The 20,934-nt window shown below is 35.6% G+C and overlaps 2 protein-coding genes and 2 non-coding genes across 5 annotated transcripts in view; 3 read left to right on the plus strand and 1 right to left on the minus strand.

Moving 5' to 3' along the window:
- The first annotated feature begins 360 nt into the window (after positions 1-360).
- Positions 361-442, plus strand: Trnas-aga (transfer RNA serine (anticodon AGA)). Its single transcript has one exon. It is a non-coding gene; the product is annotated as a tRNA-Ser (tRNA).
- Positions 443-1,750: 1,308 nt separating this feature from the next.
- On the plus strand, positions 1,751-1,832 carry Trnas-aga (transfer RNA serine (anticodon AGA)). The gene has a single exon. It is a non-coding gene; the product is annotated as a tRNA-Ser (tRNA).
- A 2,717-nt stretch (positions 1,833-4,549) lies between these two features.
- LOC126753109 (U-Kazal-Dg21.2-like) lies at positions 4,550-5,409 on the plus strand. The gene is made up of 3 exons (XM_050464283.1): positions 4,550-4,799; positions 4,888-5,064; positions 5,242-5,409. Exons 1-3 carry the CDS (start codon positions 4,565-4,567, stop codon positions 5,277-5,279), a joined length of 450 nt encoding a protein of 149 aa, XP_050320240.1. The 5' UTR covers positions 4,550-4,564; the 3' UTR covers positions 5,280-5,409.
- Positions 5,410-7,529: 2,120 nt separating this feature from the next.
- Positions 7,530-20,934, minus strand: part of LOC126753105 (ras-GEF domain-containing family member 1B) — a 244,149-nt gene continuing 230,744 nt past the window's right edge. For both annotated transcript variants that reach the window (XM_050464258.1, XM_050464257.1), the window contains one exon: positions 7,530-9,677. In XM_050464258.1, the coding sequence (XP_050320215.1) occupies positions 9,607-9,677 (71 nt within the window). In that variant the 3' untranslated portion in view covers positions 7,530-9,606. The remainder of the gene's footprint in view (positions 9,678-20,934) is intronic.

The following is a 20,934-nucleotide window of genomic DNA, read 5'->3' on the forward strand; positions in this document are numbered from 1 at the left end:
CATGCTTTTATATTATCGGTTATAAACGGGTTATTTACCGGTTTGAACCGATTTGAAGTTTGCAATCCAAACCAAATTTCCGGAAAGAGTTTAATCTGCCAACGCATATAATGCTAACAAGGCTTGTATCCGAAACATTCCACAGCTTTAAAGTCTTCCTATTATATAATGAATCTCAATACTGATAGAATTGTCTGCGGGACGTAAAGAGTGAGGGAGTGGAGTTTAAACATATTAAAATATTAAAATAAATTATCACGTAAGAGGCAAAACGTATTCGCTAATGTTTAATAATATTTTAAATTTCAAAATGCAATTTACTAACGCTGAAGTAGCGCAATAGGCACATTAATTTGGCATGCAGTCGTGGCCGAGCGGTTAAGGCGTCTGACTAGAAATCAGATTCCCTCTGGGAGCGTAGGTTCGAATCCTACCGACTGCGAAGACTTTGAAATCTTTTTTATACATTTTGGTAAATATTTAATTTATATTGTATGTATATTTTTTCAATATTTTATCATTTTACAGCGTTTTATTATATTCTTGCTACAGACTACTATAGTTTTGTTCTTCTAACGGTTGTTCGTATCACCTAAAACTAAGCGAGATAGATATAGAATTATATAAATATATAAATGATCAGGATGACGAGAAAAGTTTAAATCCGGTTGACTGTCTGTCTGTTTGTCCGTCCATCCGTCCATGCAAGCTGTAATTTGAGTAAAAACTGAGATATCTTGATGAAACTGATGTCAACTTGGTACATATGTAAGTTCCTTAGTACAAAAAAAATCGAGCTCGTAGATGAGTGTAACCGGACCACTGAAAAACATATAAAGTGCTTTAACTAAGCACTAAGTTAAGTTATAAAGCTGTAATTTGGTACAGAGGACCGCCTACTTCCCATGTAGCACAATTTTAAGTTCCACTTGATTCGTTCAGTTTTCAGTATACAAATCAAGAAGCAATTAATATAACGGTATAAAACTTTGCACGAATAATGTCTTTAGTGTATGCCACCTTATGCCGAAAAATTGTCTAAATCCAATAAAAACTGTTCAAGCCCCTAGGTACCGAATATTTAAACCCCGGTAGCAATAGTTGACTTTTGATTGAAAATGTCGTTCAATGTGTAATATATATATCTGAAACTAAGAGATAATCCTTCTCTTATAACGGTATGTCACAAATGGGTTCAATCGGACATATATTTCCTTTAAACCCCATATATCTAATATAAAGATTTTCGAACATCCGGGTGACTTTGTACCGCATATATCGGGCAATATGTGAGTTATCCCAGTGAAAATAAGGATTCATTTAAAATCAAAAACCCAAAATATTTTATTGGCATAAGGATAAAGATCGTTATTGGATGACAGAATCAAATTAAAATTGAAAATCGTGACAGACTGCGAATAAAAACATACATTTTTAGATCAAGTTTTCGCTAGGAATGGCTTCAAAAAACTAGTTGTAAAAACAAAAAGGTCGTTGTTCATTGACTAGAAAATATTGTTTCAAAGATTTGTGCAAAATTTGAACAAAATCGCTTTATAACTTTTCTAACCCGCCTAAATTTTTAACCCTGGATGGGCATCGTTATTTTGCTGTTGTTTGCAAAACATGATGACATTCGACTAGCAAAGCACGTCCAGGGTTAAGAGTGCGAATTGCTAAGCAAACTTTCATAATATGAAAACACATGTCACCGTAGTTTTATAGCGTATTATGCGAGCATAAGGGAAAAGCAGTCGTGGCCGAGCGGTTAAGGCGTCTGACTAGAAATCAGATTCCCTCTGGGAGCGTAGGTTCGAATCCTACCGACTGCGAAGACTTCTGAATTTTTTTTGTTTTTTATTTTTTTGTAGAAAATTGAATTATTAAAAAATTTAAAAATACTTAGTTCGTAACCGACAAAAGTGATGCAGGTGAAATAGTATTGCAATAAAATAGTATAAGAATAGTAATTTAATAAAATTTCGGAGTAATCGGAAATTGTCATTGGTTGTCAAAATAAAGACACCAAAGGCGACACTTGTTGGTGAGAAATATAAACCTTGTAAGGGTGATAACTCCATCAAATTGGTCGTTGTAGACACTTTTGAAATTGTTAGTGAACCAATAGTCCATATATTGTTAGGCGAGTATCAAGTTTAGAGATTTTCATTTGCAAATAAAGCACTGTGTTTCGGTATGAAATATGACGCCATCTAGCGGTAAGTCTTTGGCAAAAAAAAATTAAATAATTCACGCACAGATGGCCAGGAAATAACTGATACTGGCCACCTTACACTGAAAACACACACAGTGACCTTGTTTATGATGTCACAACACAATAACAGATCAACTAAACTTTTCTTTAAAGGGCTGTATTCATTATACCCTGAACAGCGTATATTAAGTTTGTCACGAAGTTTGTAACACCCAGAAGGAAGCGTCGGAGACACTATAAAGTACATATATACAATGTACAATGTATATAAATGATCAGTATGTTGAGCTGAGTCGATTTAGCCATGTCTGTCTGCCTGTTTGTCCGTCTGTCTGTCTGTCTGTCTGTATATATACGAAATAGTCCCTCAGTTTTTAAGATATCGTTTTGAAATTTTGCAAACGTCATTTTCTCTTCCAGAAGCTGCTCATTTGTCGGAACTGCCGATATGGGACCACTATAATATATACATATGTATGTATGTAGCTGCCATACAAACTGAACGATCGGAATCAAATGCTGGTATGGAAAACTTTTGCATTTGACATGATATATTCACAAAATTTGGTATAGATTATTTTCTAAGGCAACAATGTAATCTCCGAAAAAATTGTTCAGATCGGATTACTATAGCATATAGCTTCCATACAAACTGAACACATAGTTACTAAAAGAAATGCACCTGTGAAGGGTATATTAGCTTCGGTGCAGCCGAAGTTAACGTTTTTCTTGTTTTATACTAACTTCCATAAGGATTTTATTCTAACTTCAAAATCGCTTATAAGGTCCTAACGAGCGTACTGTGTGAAAGATTAAGGCCCACCGTCAACAAATTTATTGGACCTTATCCGCTCCGTCAAGATCAAGAAGGAACTCTCCGAGTCGTTCGATACCAAATGAGGTTTCAGACAAGGCGAATCCCTATCGGCCGACTTCTTCAATCTCTGTAGAAAATAAGTACAATCTTCTACAAAAGTGTACAACTGCTGACGTACGCCGATGACATCGTTACCATAGCAACCGCCCCGTTAGTTCTGCTTTCTTCAGACTGGATAAGGAAGCAAAGCAAATGGATCGGGTAGTGAACGATGACAAGACGGAATATCTCCTGCCATTAAATAAACAGTCATCGCAATCGCGACTTGACAGTCCGAACTAGTATTAACACCAACAACAATGTCAGCCTCGAAATCCAACGCAGAATAACTCTGGCCAAGGTAAAGGCCTCACTCGACGAACAAAGACCAAACTTTATAAGTCACTAATCATCCTCGTCCTGCTATATGGTGCAGAGGCATGGACGATGACAACATCTGATGAGTCGACGTTACGAGTTTTCGAGAGAAAGGTTCTGCGGAAGATTTATGGTCCTTTCCGCATTGGTAACAACGAATACCGCAGTCGATGGAACGATGAGCTGTATGAGATATACGGCGACATGGACAGAGTTCAGCGAATTAAGAGACAGCAGCTACGCTGGCTAGGTCAAGTCGTCCGCATGGATGAAAACACTCCAGCTCTGAGAGTGTTCAACGCAGTACCCGCTAAGGTAAGTCGAAGGATGACCTCCACTCCGTTGGAAAGATCAGGTAGAGGAGGACTTGGCTCTACTTGAAGTCTCCAATTGGTGTCAAACACCCAAAAGAAGAACGATTGGCGCGCTGTTATAAACTCGGCTATAACCGCGTAGGCAGTGTCTACCCTAATAAGGAAGAAGATAATTTTTGGTTTAGGTTGGAAAGCTACACTATCGTAGAAGGCAGGGGAAATTCTAGATTCTTTACGGTAATATTGTTTAAAAAACGGAACTTCTGACGAGGAGGTGGTTAGATTATTGAATCTAGTCAATTGAGGATAACACTTTACTCATTTCAAGCATTTCAAGTGAATTCTACAAAATGTGAATTTTCCAACTTTTTTCATAATGATTGACCATGTAATGGGCTATTCAATATTATCATCAACCTGTAGAACAATGACCTGAAAATAACCTTAACTGCTCTTAATTTTGAAAATATCAGTGCATACTTGTATTTGTAATGCTCTCGGCTTATCAAAATATAAAAAAAAAGTCGGTGAGACTACCACTTAACTACTGCCCGGCTTCATTCGGCATCAACTTCAGTGCCAAGGTTAATCAAGCAATTGGGGTAACCGATAAGACTGCATTAACGGCATGTAGTGCTAAGCAAATATAAAATATATTACCGTTAAAACACCGCTTAACAACAAAAAATTGTTGTGATTGCTTAATTGTCTGATAGAACGCGAGATTTTGTATAAAATACCGCTATTGACTGACAAAAATCACAGTTCAAACGGAACAGAGCTAAATTACAAAGCAAAAACATGAAATTCGCTGTAACGGTAATATTTGTGATTACGCTTTCTTTAGCAAAAGCTGAACAAGCCAATACAAGTGAGCGCTGCACGAATGCTTGCCCGAAACATTTGGATCCTGTTTGTGCGGTTTCCGGAGACGAGAGTGCTGCAACGGAGTCGAGTGCAGTGGGCGAAGGCGTCGTGTACCGTTACTTCCATAACGACTGCTTACGGCGTTATGCGAGTTGCAGCACCGGCACAGGTGACCGTCATTTACTGTTATTTAATATTGATTATTTTTCTATTTTTGTTTTTTTTGACGAAAATTTAATTTTTTGTTTTTATTATAGTCTGGCGCATTACGTCTTTGTCGCTTTGCCTCAAGCATGTTGATCCCTTGGTGCGTGAGCAGTGCTTACGTCCTTGCCCATTTATTTATGAACCAATTTGCGCTTCTAACGGTAAAACTAAAGAGATTTTTGGCAATAGCTGCATTTTGGAAGTTGAGAACTGTCTTTCAGTTGATGGTGAGTAGGGGAGAAAAATGATGGACGGGTGAAAAGTGGTCGAAAACTCGAAAGGCGTGCAGATTTGTTAATTCGAATTCAAATTAAATTTTCGGAAATATTTTTAAAATTCATTACTTTTTTTATTATATCTTATATATCATAGATTCCAAATAATATTTTCTCTTTATCCTACAGCGTGGACTTTAATAGATGACAGCGATTGTGGCTTGTAACTGCTTATACTTACATAAATATACGCACACACTATATACATACATACAAGTATGTGTATATATGTATATAAAGGCAAATTTGTACTTAAAATGTTTACCTTGAAGTTGCGCCAAATAAAATGTTTTCACATAAAAATTCAAAGTTTTTATTTTATTTTTTTTATTTTTTCTGTTTAATGTTTCAGAAATTATACAAAAAACGTTACCTAGTATTTATTGTTACAGTTACTTTCGTTTTTCTTCTTTGTTTACAATATTAATAATTTTTCTCCACTAATACTTAGTTTCAGTTTATACGCTTAACCATAGTCATTGTTGTTGTGTCATATTACTTATGATTTTACTTATGTACATATGTAATTATGCATGACTTTAATTATCTTCTTCGTAACATCTTTTTGCTATTTTTTTCAATATTTACAGTTTAATAAATACACATTATAAATTCATTTATTTTTTCTATAGTTAGGATGACATTAAATATTTATTTAGTTTTCGCTAAATTCTTAAAATTTGCTTATGCTTAATTTACCACTACACATATTAATTTTTTTAACTACAGTTACTTTTCACTTATTGTAAGCACATATGCTCCATAGCTTTACACTCAGCACAGTGTCTAATTTTTTTACAGTTTACCGTACTTTTGTTTTCTAACCTGCAACTACAACAATGTTTTTGGTCAATTCTTTTTCATGTGCCATTTTCAACTTATGCATTTATAAAATTTAAATTGATTTTGAGCATAGTTTGGTTTTTTGCATGGTATATGTCCAACATTTTGTAGGCTCTTACGTATGTATATTTTTTAATTTTATAAATATTTTTATTTACATAAGAGGGAATATGCTTATTTGGAGTTCAAATGTAGGTACTCAAAAAATTATATTCAAAAAAATTAAATTTAATAAAAATATTTTATAAAAGTATTTAAATGAGAAAAAAATGTAAATTTATTTTAATAAAAAAAAATATAAATTGATTTCATAATAAGAAAAATATTACAAATTAAAAAAAATTAAACATTAATTTAAATTTTTTATTTCATAATAAAAAAAATATTAAAAATTAAATTTATTTTTTTTATTTCAATTTTTAATTTTTAATTTTTAACTTTTAACTTATTTCACTAATTTTTTATTTTACTTTTTAATTAATTATTTTTTTTATTTAAGTTTTAAAAAAATGTTTTATATAAAAATTTGGTAAAGAGTAAGAATATGCGGTAGTATAAAAATTATAAAATAATTGAGTAAAAATTTCAAATTAACAAATTTTTGTGAGCTCAAAAAATTTTGTAAAAAATGTGTTATAATAATAATAGGAAACAAAATAAAAAATAAACATAAAGAAATAAAAAATTGAGTGAAAAAAGTTCAAATAAAAATTGTTTGTCTCAAAAAAATTATAAAAAAACATATCTTAAAAAAACAAAAGAAATTTAAAAAAAATATTATCTTAAAAAACAAGAAAGATTACAAAAAATATTAATAAAAAAACAAAACCAAAATTTTAATGAAAAAAATTAAAGAAAAAATTTAAATAAAGAATACATAAAATTTAGTAAAAAATTACAAATAATTTAATTTTGAAAATTTTTATCTTTCGCAAAAAAACAGTAATTAGTAGCCTTAAACACAAGTTTGTTATCATTTTTATTGATAAATAAAATAAAATAATAATATATAATACATATGTATGTACAAAAGTACAAAAAATAATAGTAAATTAAATTAATTTATTTTTTAAAGATTGGAATTTTCGAAAAAAATATAATTTTTTAGTGTTAAACACCAATTTGATATTAAAAATTAAATAAAAAATTTTAATAAATATTTTCAAATAAAAAACATATAAAGAATAGGAAACATTTGTAAGTAAAAACAAAAAACAGTAAAAAATTCAAATACATTTTTTTGCCATTTCACAAAAAAAGTTTTATTCTGAAACGCCAAATTGTTACATATTCTATTAGATATTAAAAACTAAATAAAATAATAATAAACATACACATGTACAAAAAAACAAGATATTAAAAAAATTCAAATAAATTTATTTTTGAAAGTTTCGAATTTTCGCAAAAAATATAAATTTTTAGTGTAAAACACAAATTCGATATTATTTTTATAAGACAATATAAATTAGTTTAAAAATTTTAATAAAAATAAAAATAACATATTCAAATAAATCAAAGAATATTATATGTAAGTAATTTAAAATTTAAATAAATAAATAATAACATATGTAAGTTCAAATAAATAATATATACTCCTATATAGTTTTTTAATTTCGCTTTTCCCAAATGATTTGCTTTTAAATAAATATTAATTCAGCATTAGTTTCAATATACAAAATTTCATTAAATTTACTTCAAACTACCTCAATTATATTTTCTACGATAATTTGTCTATATTACTAATTCTTTCTATCGATTTTATCTACAAATTTGTTATGTGTCAGTAGCATAATTATTTTCCTTGTATTTACTTATTTATATGAATTCCTTATTTAAGAATTTAATTATATACAATAATGTCCCCTTATAATCCAAGTCACGCAGAAGTATGCATGCAATTTATACATACTTGTATTTACAGTTAGACCAGCAGACATTAGCGCTTGCTAAAAAATATTATAGAATATTAAAGAACGCTTGAGTAAATAAGTGACAATTAAAAAATCTCTACACAAATCAAGGGACATAATTCATTTATTTATTGAGTGAATAAAATATTTACTTGCAAGTGTAATGCGTATCGTAAATAAAAGTCGCAGCAAACAGTCGACTGAGTAAATATTGTATAAACAAAAACTGCTCGTGTGGAAAAATGCATTAAATTTTTATTCTCTCTCACTCTCTCACTCTCGCATACGCACATACACACATTTATGCGTTGTTGTATTTATTAAATCTTAAATTCTATGTTTGTTGTGCGACAAAATGTTTGTATGCGTTTTCATCACACACAAAACAACAACAAATAAATACCGTTATTGTACTAAATACATTATTAATATTAATTTACAAGCATTGTATCTTCTTATCTTTGAACATTATTTACTCGCAGCTAATTGAGTTTCACAATGAATTTATACAAATTTACAAACAGTTGAGTGAACACAATGCCACTGAATTTGATAAAGATTTAATTGAATTTGCGCGTTGCTATCATGGTATACGGATGAAAATATCTATTGTGAATGCAAATTAATTTATAACATACATAAATGCGGTTTTTATATACATATACATATGTGCCTATATACAATGTCTCGACTGTTCTAATTGTCCGTTACTATCCAGTTTTAAATTTTTAGTTTTGTTCCCTCTCAAATTTAGATGAATGAGCAGTCTGATTAGCATTCATTTTCTATCTATAAACCAAACTGTTCACTCTTCTCTCATTTCCTTTAATAAAACCTCTCACTTGGCTACAGTTATATTTTCCTGTTCTGGCAACTACCAGTAATTTCCATAAAAACAAGCAGCTAGAATTGAATATACCTAAATATACGCCTTTGTTTCGTGAGCTATATAGGACCTCCACCAAAAAAGTTTGAAAAGTTATTTTTTTCGGCATGAACCTTACCGAATTAGCTGACACTTCAAAGATGTCGAAAGAATATTTTGAACTATCGTTCAATAACATTATATCTGGTTTTTCTCTAGGAAGAAGTTCCTCAAGATCCGGACTACTGTAGTGATTTTCAGGCTAAAGAGGCTGCTATTAAGGTAACAGTAGATTTACTGCTCCGGGAGGCGAGCATCCGCCGACAGCAGAGTGGACCGATATTAATATCGACCTCACAAACTGTGCACTCAAAGTTAGTCAAGGAGTGTTCGTCTTCACTGGAAATAACATCATGCTACTTCATCATCAGGAGGTGACTGGTCATTGCGAAATAGCTGGAAACTGCAAAGCTGATGAGATACCAAGAGGAGACACTCATACCCCGCTCACATCGGAGTGGGAACGAGTAAAATCTCCGTTGTCAACTCGCATGTGATTAGAAGGCGTTGGCCGATGACCAACTGCTGTGCGACTGCGAGGTCTTTCAAGCCTAGTAAGAGATCTCCTGAACTGCTTGCTCTTAGCAAAGTTCCTCTTCAATCAATCGTGGGAGTTCTTGCCGGACATTGTCCGGAAGAAGGTGTGGTGGAAACTTGCAGCCATTTTCTCCTACATTGTGCAGTCTCTACAAGACTGAGGCTGAAACCTCTCTATATATATAAACATATGTATGTATAGTAAAAAATCATACTTAAATCAAAAAAAAAAAAAAATTATTCACTTATACAACAGTTTATTGTGCGTTCCAAGTTGTTCTAGTTGAGATCATACATGAGTTTCTCCGCATTGTTGGGTTCCTCGCAATCGAAAGAGGCCATCATTAGTTCTGAAAAAATACAAATAAAAGCAAATCGATTAAATTGCAGTACAAATGCATCTAAAGCTAAATACTATTATATACTATAAACAAAAATTATGAGCTTAATAAGCTACCTAGAAAAAACTTTCATACATGGACGTTTGACTCACAGATATCTTCAACAAAAAAGGCTTCAAAATGGCTTAGGTTAGGTTATGAGGTCCCTCCTAACAGGGATCCCACTTGCTCAGCTTAGAATATCGGTCCGTTGAGTTACCTAAATATCCTGTATAATAGAACATAAGAACATAAAGCGCTTTTTGCCTATCACAAATTTGTTGAGACGGCTAATGTCAGTTTCCGTTACGTCTTTTGGTTCGCCGAAGGGACGATTGCTGACCTTCGACGTAGAAGTTCTCACTATACGCTGTCCAATAGGCATTCCTGCGAAACAGCTTAAATCTTGTCGGACGCGACTTGTCCAAGTGGTATGGAGGAGGGTGAGGACCAGGCGCTTTCTTCCTCCATTGTTCAGGCTTTGCAAGACTGATGTTGAAACATTGACTATGTCTTTTGGTTCGCCGAAGGTCGGCAGTTTTGCAAATAGCTTAGTAGATATTCTGCGTTCTACTCTGAGCCAAAAGGGGAAATGATATTGCAGTTTCAAATGAGCGGGGCGTCGACCAGCGCCTTCTAAGAGCATGTTGTCCGTTGATCCAGTGCTATCGGGTAGGATGCCATAGTATTGCCACTCTGCTGTCCGAGTGATGGCTCACCTCCCTGAAAAAGTCTGCACTTCGTAGCAGGTTTACTGCAACCTTAATAGCTGCTCCTTCTGCCTGAAAAGACTACAGAAATCCGGTACCTAAAGCTAATATTGACGAATAGTTTTTTACAGAAAACTCTACCTCCAATCTAACCTTCTTCAAATGACTTATTTTTTCAGTTTTGCTTCAAAAGCTTAATTTCTCTCTTCTCCAAACTTTAACAAAGCCAAATGCCCGCTAATTAGTCCATAATTTATAATTCTCAAACCACTTAAGTTGAAAAATCGAAAATGTTGCTCATACTTCATTTTGTTTTCGCTTGAATGATGCCACGTGGCAGAATCCTTTACTGCGCTTACATAGATTTTCAATGCTCTCTGCAAACAATACTCGCAGCAGTCTGTAGTGAGCTCTGTCAACGCCATTGTTCTGCTGGTAAATAAGCTAGAATTTCAGTATTGATAAAATGTCATAAATGTCGTCCAGCTTCGACGCAAAAACATACCCAAATAGCTGTACATCAAGTTGACACACTTCGCACGAACAAACCATCCACCAGCTGCCACCTCCTCTGCTCTCTCACCGGACGAGTACAAGTAGTTGAGCGCTGGTTGTCCTTGGCAGCACTTTGTTCATGTGTATGTGTGGATCAAAGTAGCACTTGGTTACAACATTTAATGGCTCGCCATTTGCGGACATTTTCGTCGGAAATTCCAAGTTATTTACTTAGACTATTTTTTTGCGAGCTTCTTTATTTTCATTTTGCTTCTTTCGGACATTTGTCTTGTCGTGTGACAAAATCGCTGTTTTTTCGTCAGTTTATGCATATGTGTGTTTGTGTGCTACCACTTGTTAACAAAGGCTAATGTTCTTGCGCATGCTCATAGATACACTTAAGCACACATATAAGCGGAAATGTTTAAAATGCATTAAATGCTCGAGTGCTTTACGGGGGAAATGCGAGTCTTTCAATGCAAAGCTCAATCGTAGGGCAAATATTGCATGCCATCGATTTGATGATATTTGCTATTGTGAGTGTACGGCATCGCACATATATACATACTTACGTACTTACTTATGTACTTACAAGCATCATGCGATTTTGGAGCACACTTCAAATATGTATTTGACGATGAGTGCATTTGGATAACTTATCACACTGCATGTATAAAATTACGTGGCAACTTGTATTTGGCGTTGCTGGCGAGTTTTCTCGTAAAGCTCCCGCTCAGCTAAACCTTTTCATAAGCACTTAAGGTGGAATTGCAATTGCATGACTATGAGTTATTTTCAATTTCCGTCTGCACGTACCTTTCAAATGAATCATTAGCGCTTTGCGCACGCATTGCCATTTGCGGGTAATAAGCAGGGAATATAGGGTATATTGGGTATATAGAGGCACAAAGATGCTTGGCGTGGCGCAGTTGCAGTATAAGTAATGACAATGGTGGTTTTAGAGAACATGCTTGCTGTAAATATGCTTGGGTGCTGCGTAGGCGAAAACCCTGTGATAAATTATGAAAGTGTTTAAGAATTTCAAATTTATATTTTTGGGTAGGGTGAAGCCATTGGAGAAGGGAAATAGTGAGCTCTTTCACGGATGGATCGAAGTAAAGAGAAAGGGACTCCACATCTTAGTCTTCTGTCGGGTGCTCTTGATCAACTCTAGTTTTAGGCTAACAGACCACTGCAGCCTCTTTCATGTAGATGTGGTTCCCATCAAGTAGCGGTAGATATACTGCTCTTTGGATAGGTAAGCATTCGCTTCGATAGCCGAGCGGCAATAGTGACTGTCAAGGAGCGCATGAACTCAATATTAATATCTAAAGGTTTTTTCTATAATACACTTTTATGGGTGACCGGTTACAGCGGAATCGCGGGAAACTGCCAAGCCAATGAGCTGGTTAGTGTGGGGGTACCGTTATTCAATTTCATCCGATTGGAAGCGAAAAGCTTTTTCAATGTTCCCTTGTTTTTTTTGAAGATTAGCCTTTTCAAATATTGGCCGCGGCTACGTCTTGGTTGGTCCCTTCTATAGGCATTTCGACTGGTAACTGGCGAATGACACTCATGATGTTTTGTTTGCATAGAATTTAGACTTTACATATCCCAATAGGAAAAAGTCAATGACCTTTTTGTTTACAATCTGCCGAGGCCATTGACTCCTTTGTTTACGTTTTATGAGGTCACTGACTCTTTGGTTTACACTTTATAGGGTCATTGATTTCTTTGTTTACATTATGAACGTGTTTGACCTTCTTGTTTACATATTGTCAAGGTCATTGATCGCTTTGTTTACAAACTTTAACTAAGTCCACAACCTTTGTTTATATTTAGCCAAGTCAACAATCTTTATGGAAAACTTTTCATTTGGTGAGATATCTTCATAACATTTGATATTATTGGCTAAGTAAATAATGCAACCGTCGAAAAAATGGTTTTTATTCAAATCACATCACATCGTGGCGTGAGAATCTTCTAAGGACTTCTAGCAAGTCTGCTTTACTTATATAGAGCCAGTTGGCAGCCAGTTTCCCGTGCGGTCATCTCATGACTTCTAAGTCACATCATTTCAAAGCGCGGTAGTCACGTAAGCATTAGACAGGCACGGAGCCTTCTTTACTTATATAGAGCCAGCTGGCAGCCAGTTACTCGTGAGTTCTCATGACTTGAGGTCCAGCTCTCAGTTTCCCGTGAGGTGACTTCATAAAATCACATCATGTCAAAGCGCGAGAATCACATAAGCACTAGCCAGGCACTGTGCCTTCTTTATTTATATAGAGCCAGCTGGCAGTCAGTTTCCCTTGAGGTCATCTTATGACTTCTAAATCACATCATGTCAAAGCGCGAGAGTCACATAAGCACTAGCCAGGCACTGTGCCTGCTTTATTTATATAGAGCCAGCTGTCAGTCAGTTTCCCTTGAGGTCATCTCATGACTTCTAAATCACATCATGTCAAAGCGCGAGAATCACATAAGTACTAGCCAGGCACTGTGCCTTCTTTATTTATATAGAGCCAGCTGACAGTCAGTTTCCCGTGAGGTCATCTCATGACTTCTAAATCACATCATGTCAAAGCGCCAGAATCACATAAGCACTAGCCAGGCACTGTGCCTTCTTTATTTATATAGTGACAGCTGACAGTCAGTTTCCCGTGAGGTCATCTCATGACTTCTAAATCACATCATGTCAAAGCGCGAGAATCACATAAGCACTAGCCAGGCACTGTGCCTTCTTTATTTATATAGAGCCAGCTGGCAGTCAGTTTCCCGTGAGGTCATCTCATGACTTCTAAATCACATCATGTCAAAGCGCGAGAATCACATAAGCACTTGCCAGGCACTGTGCCCTCTTTATTTATATAGAGCCAGCTGGCAGTCAGTTTCCCGTGAGGTCATCTCATGACTTCTAAATCACATCATGTCAAAGCGCGAGAATCACATAAGCACTAGCCAGGCACTGTGCCTTCTTTATTTATATAGAGCCAGCTGACAGTCAGTTTCCCGTGAGGTCATCTCATGACTTCTAAATCACATCATGTCAAAGCGCGAGAATCACATAAGCACTAGCCAGGCACTGTGCCTTCTTTATTTATATAGAGCCAGCTGGCAGTCAGTTTCCCGTGAGGTCATCTCATGACTTCTAAATCACATCATGTCAAAGCGCGAGAATCACATAAGCACTAGCCAGGCACTGTGCCTTCTTTATTTATATAGAGCCAGCTGTCAGTCAGTTTCCCTTGAGGCCATCTCATGACTTCTAAATCACATCATATCAAAGCGCGAGAATCACATAAGTACTAGCCAGGCACTGTGCCTTCTTTATTTATATAGAGCCAGCTGGCAGTCAGTTTCCCGTGAGGTCATCTCATCTTGAGAAAATTGGAAAAGTGGATACAGCCGAATGAGACGAGATATATATACAATATCCAATGCTCCAAATTAAGATACATTAAACAGCTGGGGTGGAATAATTTAGTTTTTTTACCAAATCCATGGAATTGATATTGACCGCCTTAATAAATTTATGATTATCCATCTATGAGGTGTTGCGATTTAAGCTGTGTTTGGATAACACAAAAGAAATCCAAATGAGATTCATTGATTTTGGGACCAAATCTGCATCATAACCTGACTTTTATGTTCTTTTCAACATTTTATTAGCAAAATGTATAAAATAAAATATATTCAAATATAATTTCATTAATTCTAACTTTTCTTAGTTTTATATATATTACAGTCCCATTGAAAATATGTGCACTTGTATGCCTGTAAACGCTTGGCAATGACCAAAACACACAAATCATTGTTTAAAATAATGAAAAAGCCTGTACAAAAGCCTTCTTTGCCACTCAAATAATTTCCCGACCTGTTGCTACTTCGCGTACTTCAGACCCCCTCCCCAGTGTTGCCAACTACCAGCAGCAAAAATACGCTCTAATAAATTATGAATGAAAGGGAATATACAATAAATAAACAAAGAAATGGAAATGGGCGAACCTTGAATGCGGAAAACATACATATCTACGAATTCTTTGAAATTGTTGCCGCCGCTCTTAAATTAAATTAAAATTATTTCAGAATTTCGTTTAGTTTTCCAGCTAATTCCTGCGCTCGCCGCTGACGCCGGGTAATTGGTAAAAGGCACGTAAAACATTTGCTACAACAACAACAACAGCAACACTTTTTCAACTTTATTAGCTGCCAAGGAAAGTTTGCAGCCAACTTTGCAGTGACGCAGGCGACGCGCATAACTAAGGATGACTGGGCAGGAACTTGAAGTATAACAGTAAAACGAAAGTTAAGTTTATTGTTATAACTATGCCGTTGATGCTGTGGCATGCGCTAATGTGCAGTTGTTGTTATGGCTGGCGAGGCAACGCGGGTGTCGCGGACATGCTACACGGTGGGTGAAAGCTGAGTGGGCGAGGTGTGGCCGCCGGGACTACGCGAAATGCCAACGCAGAAGTGGCTGTTGGAAGCCTTTTAAGGCACTTGACCCACATATATAGTTGAAAGCGGGGCGCTACATGCGTGTATGAATGTATATATGAACGTGTAGTTGTGTGTACGGGTGTGTAGTTGTATTGTCGGGTGTTTAGTTGTGTGTATGCGTGGGTAAGCGTCGCCACATCGCGCTAAAAGTGTATGTGTGCGGGCTTGAGTTGACAGCAGTGTGCTTATGAACGCGCTTATGTTTTTGCTGCAGCTGCGTATGTGTGTGTGCGTATGTAAACAACTGCTTCAAAAGCCATGCATAATGCGTGTGCAAGCATGGATATGCTTGTTTTGTATCTTTTGCAACGCTTACAGCCACTTAACGTAAACAAAAGTTTTGCTCATTATTTGCTAGCCTCTCAAGATTACATTGTTATGGCCGCTCGGCAGCTGCCTGCGTTCATGTATTAAATGTTTTCTGCTTCCGCAAATATAGTATACATAGTATGTATTTCGTTGACTTTAAGCTTGCGGTTAAACGCATATAAAAATCGTACACAATTACTTATCTTTGCCACAGTGCTTAAATGGAAATGACGGCGCAAATATGCAGGTTCACTATTTGTGGACAAACACATACAAATACACAAATGCACGAATAAATAACCAGGCTGTAACACGTTGAATTATTTGCGATAAGATTAGTTTGGAAACTAGTTACAAAATAAATAATTTTTTTAACGCATTAAAAGGCTGACTAAACTGAGAAACCCAGGATGCATTTGTATATATCCGCAGTTTTTGAGATATCGATTTAAAATTTGGCACACATTCTTTACTCTCCAAAAAGCTGTTCAATTGTAGGAACTGTCGATATCGGACCACTATAACATATAGCTGCCACACAAACTGAGCGATCAACATTCATTTCTTGTATGAAAAACTTTTTTATTTGACAAGATATCTTCACAAAACTTGACGTGGTTTATTGTCAAAGGAAACGTTACAGTCTGGAAAGAAATTGTGCAAATCGGACTACTATAGCTAGTAGCTACCATACAAACTGAATGATCATAACCAAGTTGTTATATGGAAAAGTTTTTAAATTGACAAGATATCTTCACAAAATTGTATCTAGATTATTTTTCAGAGCAATGATATAATCTCCGAAGAAATTGTTAAGATCGGACCACTAAAGCACATAGTTGCTGTCATACAAACTGAATGAACAAAATAAAGTTCTTGTAAGAAAAATATTTTTATTTGTTGAGATATCTTCACAAAATTTGACTTAGAGACTTATCAAAGGCAGCGTTACGATATGTCTACAAATTTTTTAGATCGGACTACTATAGCATCTAGTTGTCATACAAATTGAACGATCAAGTTCCTATAGAGAAAACTTTTTTATTTAACGAGATATCTTTACAAAATTTGGCACACATTATTATATACGGCAATGGTATAATCTCCGAAGAAATTGTTCCGAACGGATCATTATAACGAATAGTTACCATACAAACTGAACGTCAAAATCAAGTTCCTCTAGAGAAATCTTTTTAATTTAACAATCTTCAAAATTCTTATTATTTTCAAGACAACGAAATTTACCAAGAAATTGTTCGCTTACTATTTTCCCATACAAACTGACGTTCAACACAATTTTTGTATGGAAACTTTTCCTTGTTTTCTTTATTTAAATTTCTTCTTTGAATTCAAACCTTTCCTCACCAGGAGTAATGAAGAGCAATCAACTAGGGTGAGCATATATTGTATTAAAATTAGTAAACTCCACTCCTGGGTCATAATGAAAAATATGCGCATACAAATAAACTGAAGAAGCAAACGAGGCAAATAATGAAAATAACCGAAACAAAGTGGCGCACAAGTGGCCAACTGTCGGTAGAGCACCTCTGGTCGCTTGCTGGGCCGTACGCCTTGCTCGCTTCATAGGTCATGTGTACGCGAAGTATATTCACACAATAGTGACAAATTGTTTATACTCGGCGAGTAAGGCTTAATTATGCTGTCGTAAAATACTTGGAAGTGAGCATAAGAAATATAATGTGAGAATTTCAAGCGCTGGCCTAGCATGGTTTGGGGTGCAGAGCTTACAATTCGCTGTCCGACAACTATTAAACGGAAATATAATCATTATTAACGAAAATAACTCTATCGTTTCTTTAATAAACTCAATTAGGTGAAAACAACTCCACTTGTTGACTGTAAGTCTTACTTATAGTTATTTCCTATTATGTTTTCATACCGCACTGTCCGCACCCTGAAAATATATTATAAAACAATCTCAACGCATTGCCAGACAATTTATATGCCTCAAATTATACATTTTTGTTGTTTTCATTTAATTCTGCCTTCCTTATTATATTTTCAGTTTGGCTATGTGCGCTCGACCAGCGAGGCCGACATTCCGACATTGCCGTGCCGTGCGCTGTTGTTATTGTAGCCATGGTTGATGTTGCAACTGTCAAGTTGTAAACAATATCATTGTTGTTGAAGCATGTTGAGTCGTGAAGTACCCAGCAAGTGGCTTACTTATATACGCACGAGTACATTTGTGTGTGCGTATGTCTACGTGAAGACAAAGTCTTGTACTGAAAATGTGATTATACATATTTATAATGTCATCACTTTTAAGGGAACTCTCCGCATGTATGTGTATGAGAGTAGTGACTGTCCGATAAGTACATAACATTGTGTAGGCAGCTGCTGGAGTGTATACTCATAACTTGCGTAAGAAATTGGATTTTTATGAAAAAAGTACAAATAAATATGTACATTACTGTACTTCAAATGAAATTTAAAACTTTCTTACCCTCTGAAATGCTTCAATTTGACGTAAAAACCAAACATTAACTTCGACTGCAGCCATTCAAGGCAAAAAAATCTTCACCAAATATGATCAACTCTAAATGGTTGCATCTAATGTACATAATATATACATTGTTATCATATTCTGGTATGGTATTGATTTCATATTTTATGCATAATATGAAGTTTCATTCTTCCCTTTTTATAATTAATTCAATTTGCAATATTTTGAATATATTAAATATAAATACAAGTAGTTACTCATACGACCTGTCTAACGGCAACCTTAGAGCTGTGGACGATTCTAAACATATGAGGATGTGATTTTGCTTGAACTAGTAATAAAACGCTTTAAAGCATTTTGACGCTATAAAGCCTTCGCGCTTAGTGGAAGAAGCCACTATGGACAATCAAATATAAAAAGTTACTCATACGCCACTATGGACTTCAAATATAAAACGTTACTCATCCGCTCTGTCCAACCAGCTCAAAGTTAACGAAAGGTTGCTTAAGTGAGATCTAATGATAACAATAACAGTATATACCCTTCTCGCTTGGAAGAAGAAGTCACTATGGACTAGTGCTCGAAGCAGATTAGTCTATCTTCCAGGTTATATTAGCTGTGACATTTTGGATATTCTTGTTCTGCAAGCTAAAAATGTATGCATTATTGAGTATATGCAGCAAAGCATAACTTAAATTAATATTGGAAACGCACAACAATAGCAATACAACAACAAATATAAATATATAGCAGTGAAGGTCAGCTAAATCGTCAACTGATGACGATGATTGCTGACTTGTTTGCATGTCAATCTCATAAACCCATGTCTCATCGCAGTTATAATGCGAATGGGGGATGGGAATTCGCTCGATCAAGCAAGACCTGTTTACGGTATTCTTTTTGAAGAAAAAATTGAGCTTTATAGGTTCGAGCCTAGCAAAAACGCTTTTCATACCCGAAATTCCAACAAACTCATTTCAATGGACTCGGGAGAGATTTCGACATCTCTAGCCATGTCTCTAACATTTGCCTGATGATTTTCAAGCACCATATCCTTCATACTTTTAATATTTTCATCAGTTGAAGAGTTCGAATATCGTTCAGAACCAGGTATGTCTTCAACAATCTCTCGACCGTCTTTGAAGACTCTGTACCACTCGAGTAACCAACGTTTTTTTTTTGAAATATCATTTACTCCGGGAATTTAATTACAATTACATAAATCCGTTGGGCTTGGGAGAAGTTTTCTATTCTGATTACAACTCCTTTTCCAAAGTCTCTTATTTAAGCCTTTAAATTTTAATCTAAAGAGTTTTGCTTTCGCAAGCCTCAAAAGACAACTTAAATTAGTATGCCATAAATAAGTGTTTACAGCAATAGTCAGTGAAATACTCGTGAATAAAAGAGAGAGAGTGAGAAAGGGAAGTAAAATATAGAAATGTGTAAAATGAGATTTGAAAAGCGTTGTAAAAATGTGGCCCAACCACCGAAAGGCACACCGTAAACCAATGGTGGCTTTAAAGTAGCATACAAATAGATAAATCTTAGCAGTGCGAAAGTATGTGGCGCATATTCATAGCAAAAGCAAACTTGCTCGTATAAAATAAACGGCCCTCCGTTGTTGGCTGAGCGGAATTTATTTTCGGATAAAATTCAACCGCTAGTGATATACTTATTTAGGAGCACACATGTGCATATACATATAGCATCGCAGTTCAAGCACACACACTCACGCGCAAATATCAAGCAGCAGCAGTTGTGCTTGTGTGCGAGCTGGTGGCTAACTAAAGGAGTGCATGCGAAAAGCTGAGAATGTTTATAATGCGAAAGTACTACACCATGTATGCCGGCATGTGCATGTGCACGAGTGTGTGTGTGTCTGGTCATGGCAAAGTGCAAAATCATAGCACACAACTTGAATTACAAGAATTTCCATGCTTTTAATGGAGTCATGGTGTGTGCATTCATCAAGAAAATTCATACATGTAAGCCAGCATATGTAAGCACGTATAACTTGTGATATATTTACCGCTACAATCTGCATACACAGACACACCGACACACACATGCATAGAAGTGGTGTCTATGTGTTCGAATGAATGTCTAAATTTGCGGTGCGGCGCCACATGCATGCACCCATGCAGCCAGCCGAAAATGACCCTGGCCTCATCTGGCGCCCGAGCGTGCACATACCTATCAACCGACTGCAGCATGCAACAAATTTAAAGTTTCGTGCCACTCTACATATTTCATATGAGCACACACAGATACACCTCCACACAAGTATTTAGAATTGGTTGCTAGCATGTTTATGTGTGTGTGTTTGTGTGAAAACTTTGTATTGCTGTAAGATGCACTTGTGGCACATGTGTATGTGTGCGTTCAGTCGGAATTGCGAGTGTTCATTGTAGGCTTAAGCGCCTAGACAGTATTCGGCATGTGAACATGCTAGGCCTTAAATGCTCGAAATTTGTTTTAGAGCCGATGCTGTGTGAGAAGGCGTTTATGAGTGCTGTGCGAACACCAAAAGGCATACATAGAGCGCAAAAATTGTCCAAAAATCACTCAGCTCGCATTGATGCACACAGTGCATACATACACATATATGTAGTGAATATATTTATGTAAATATAGCAGGATGTGCATATAAACATGTAAGTATGTGCTTTTCAAATTTCATTTCATTCAGTAAGCTTTAATACATTTGAACTCTGCGTGGCTTGCTGTGACAAAGTGTTGGTGCTGC

This window comes from Bactrocera neohumeralis, chromosome 3 (assembly GCF_024586455.1).
Source record: "Bactrocera neohumeralis isolate Rockhampton chromosome 3, APGP_CSIRO_Bneo_wtdbg2-racon-allhic-juicebox.fasta_v2, whole genome shotgun sequence".
Classification (NCBI taxonomy): domain Eukaryota; kingdom Metazoa; phylum Arthropoda; class Insecta; order Diptera; family Tephritidae; genus Bactrocera; species Bactrocera neohumeralis.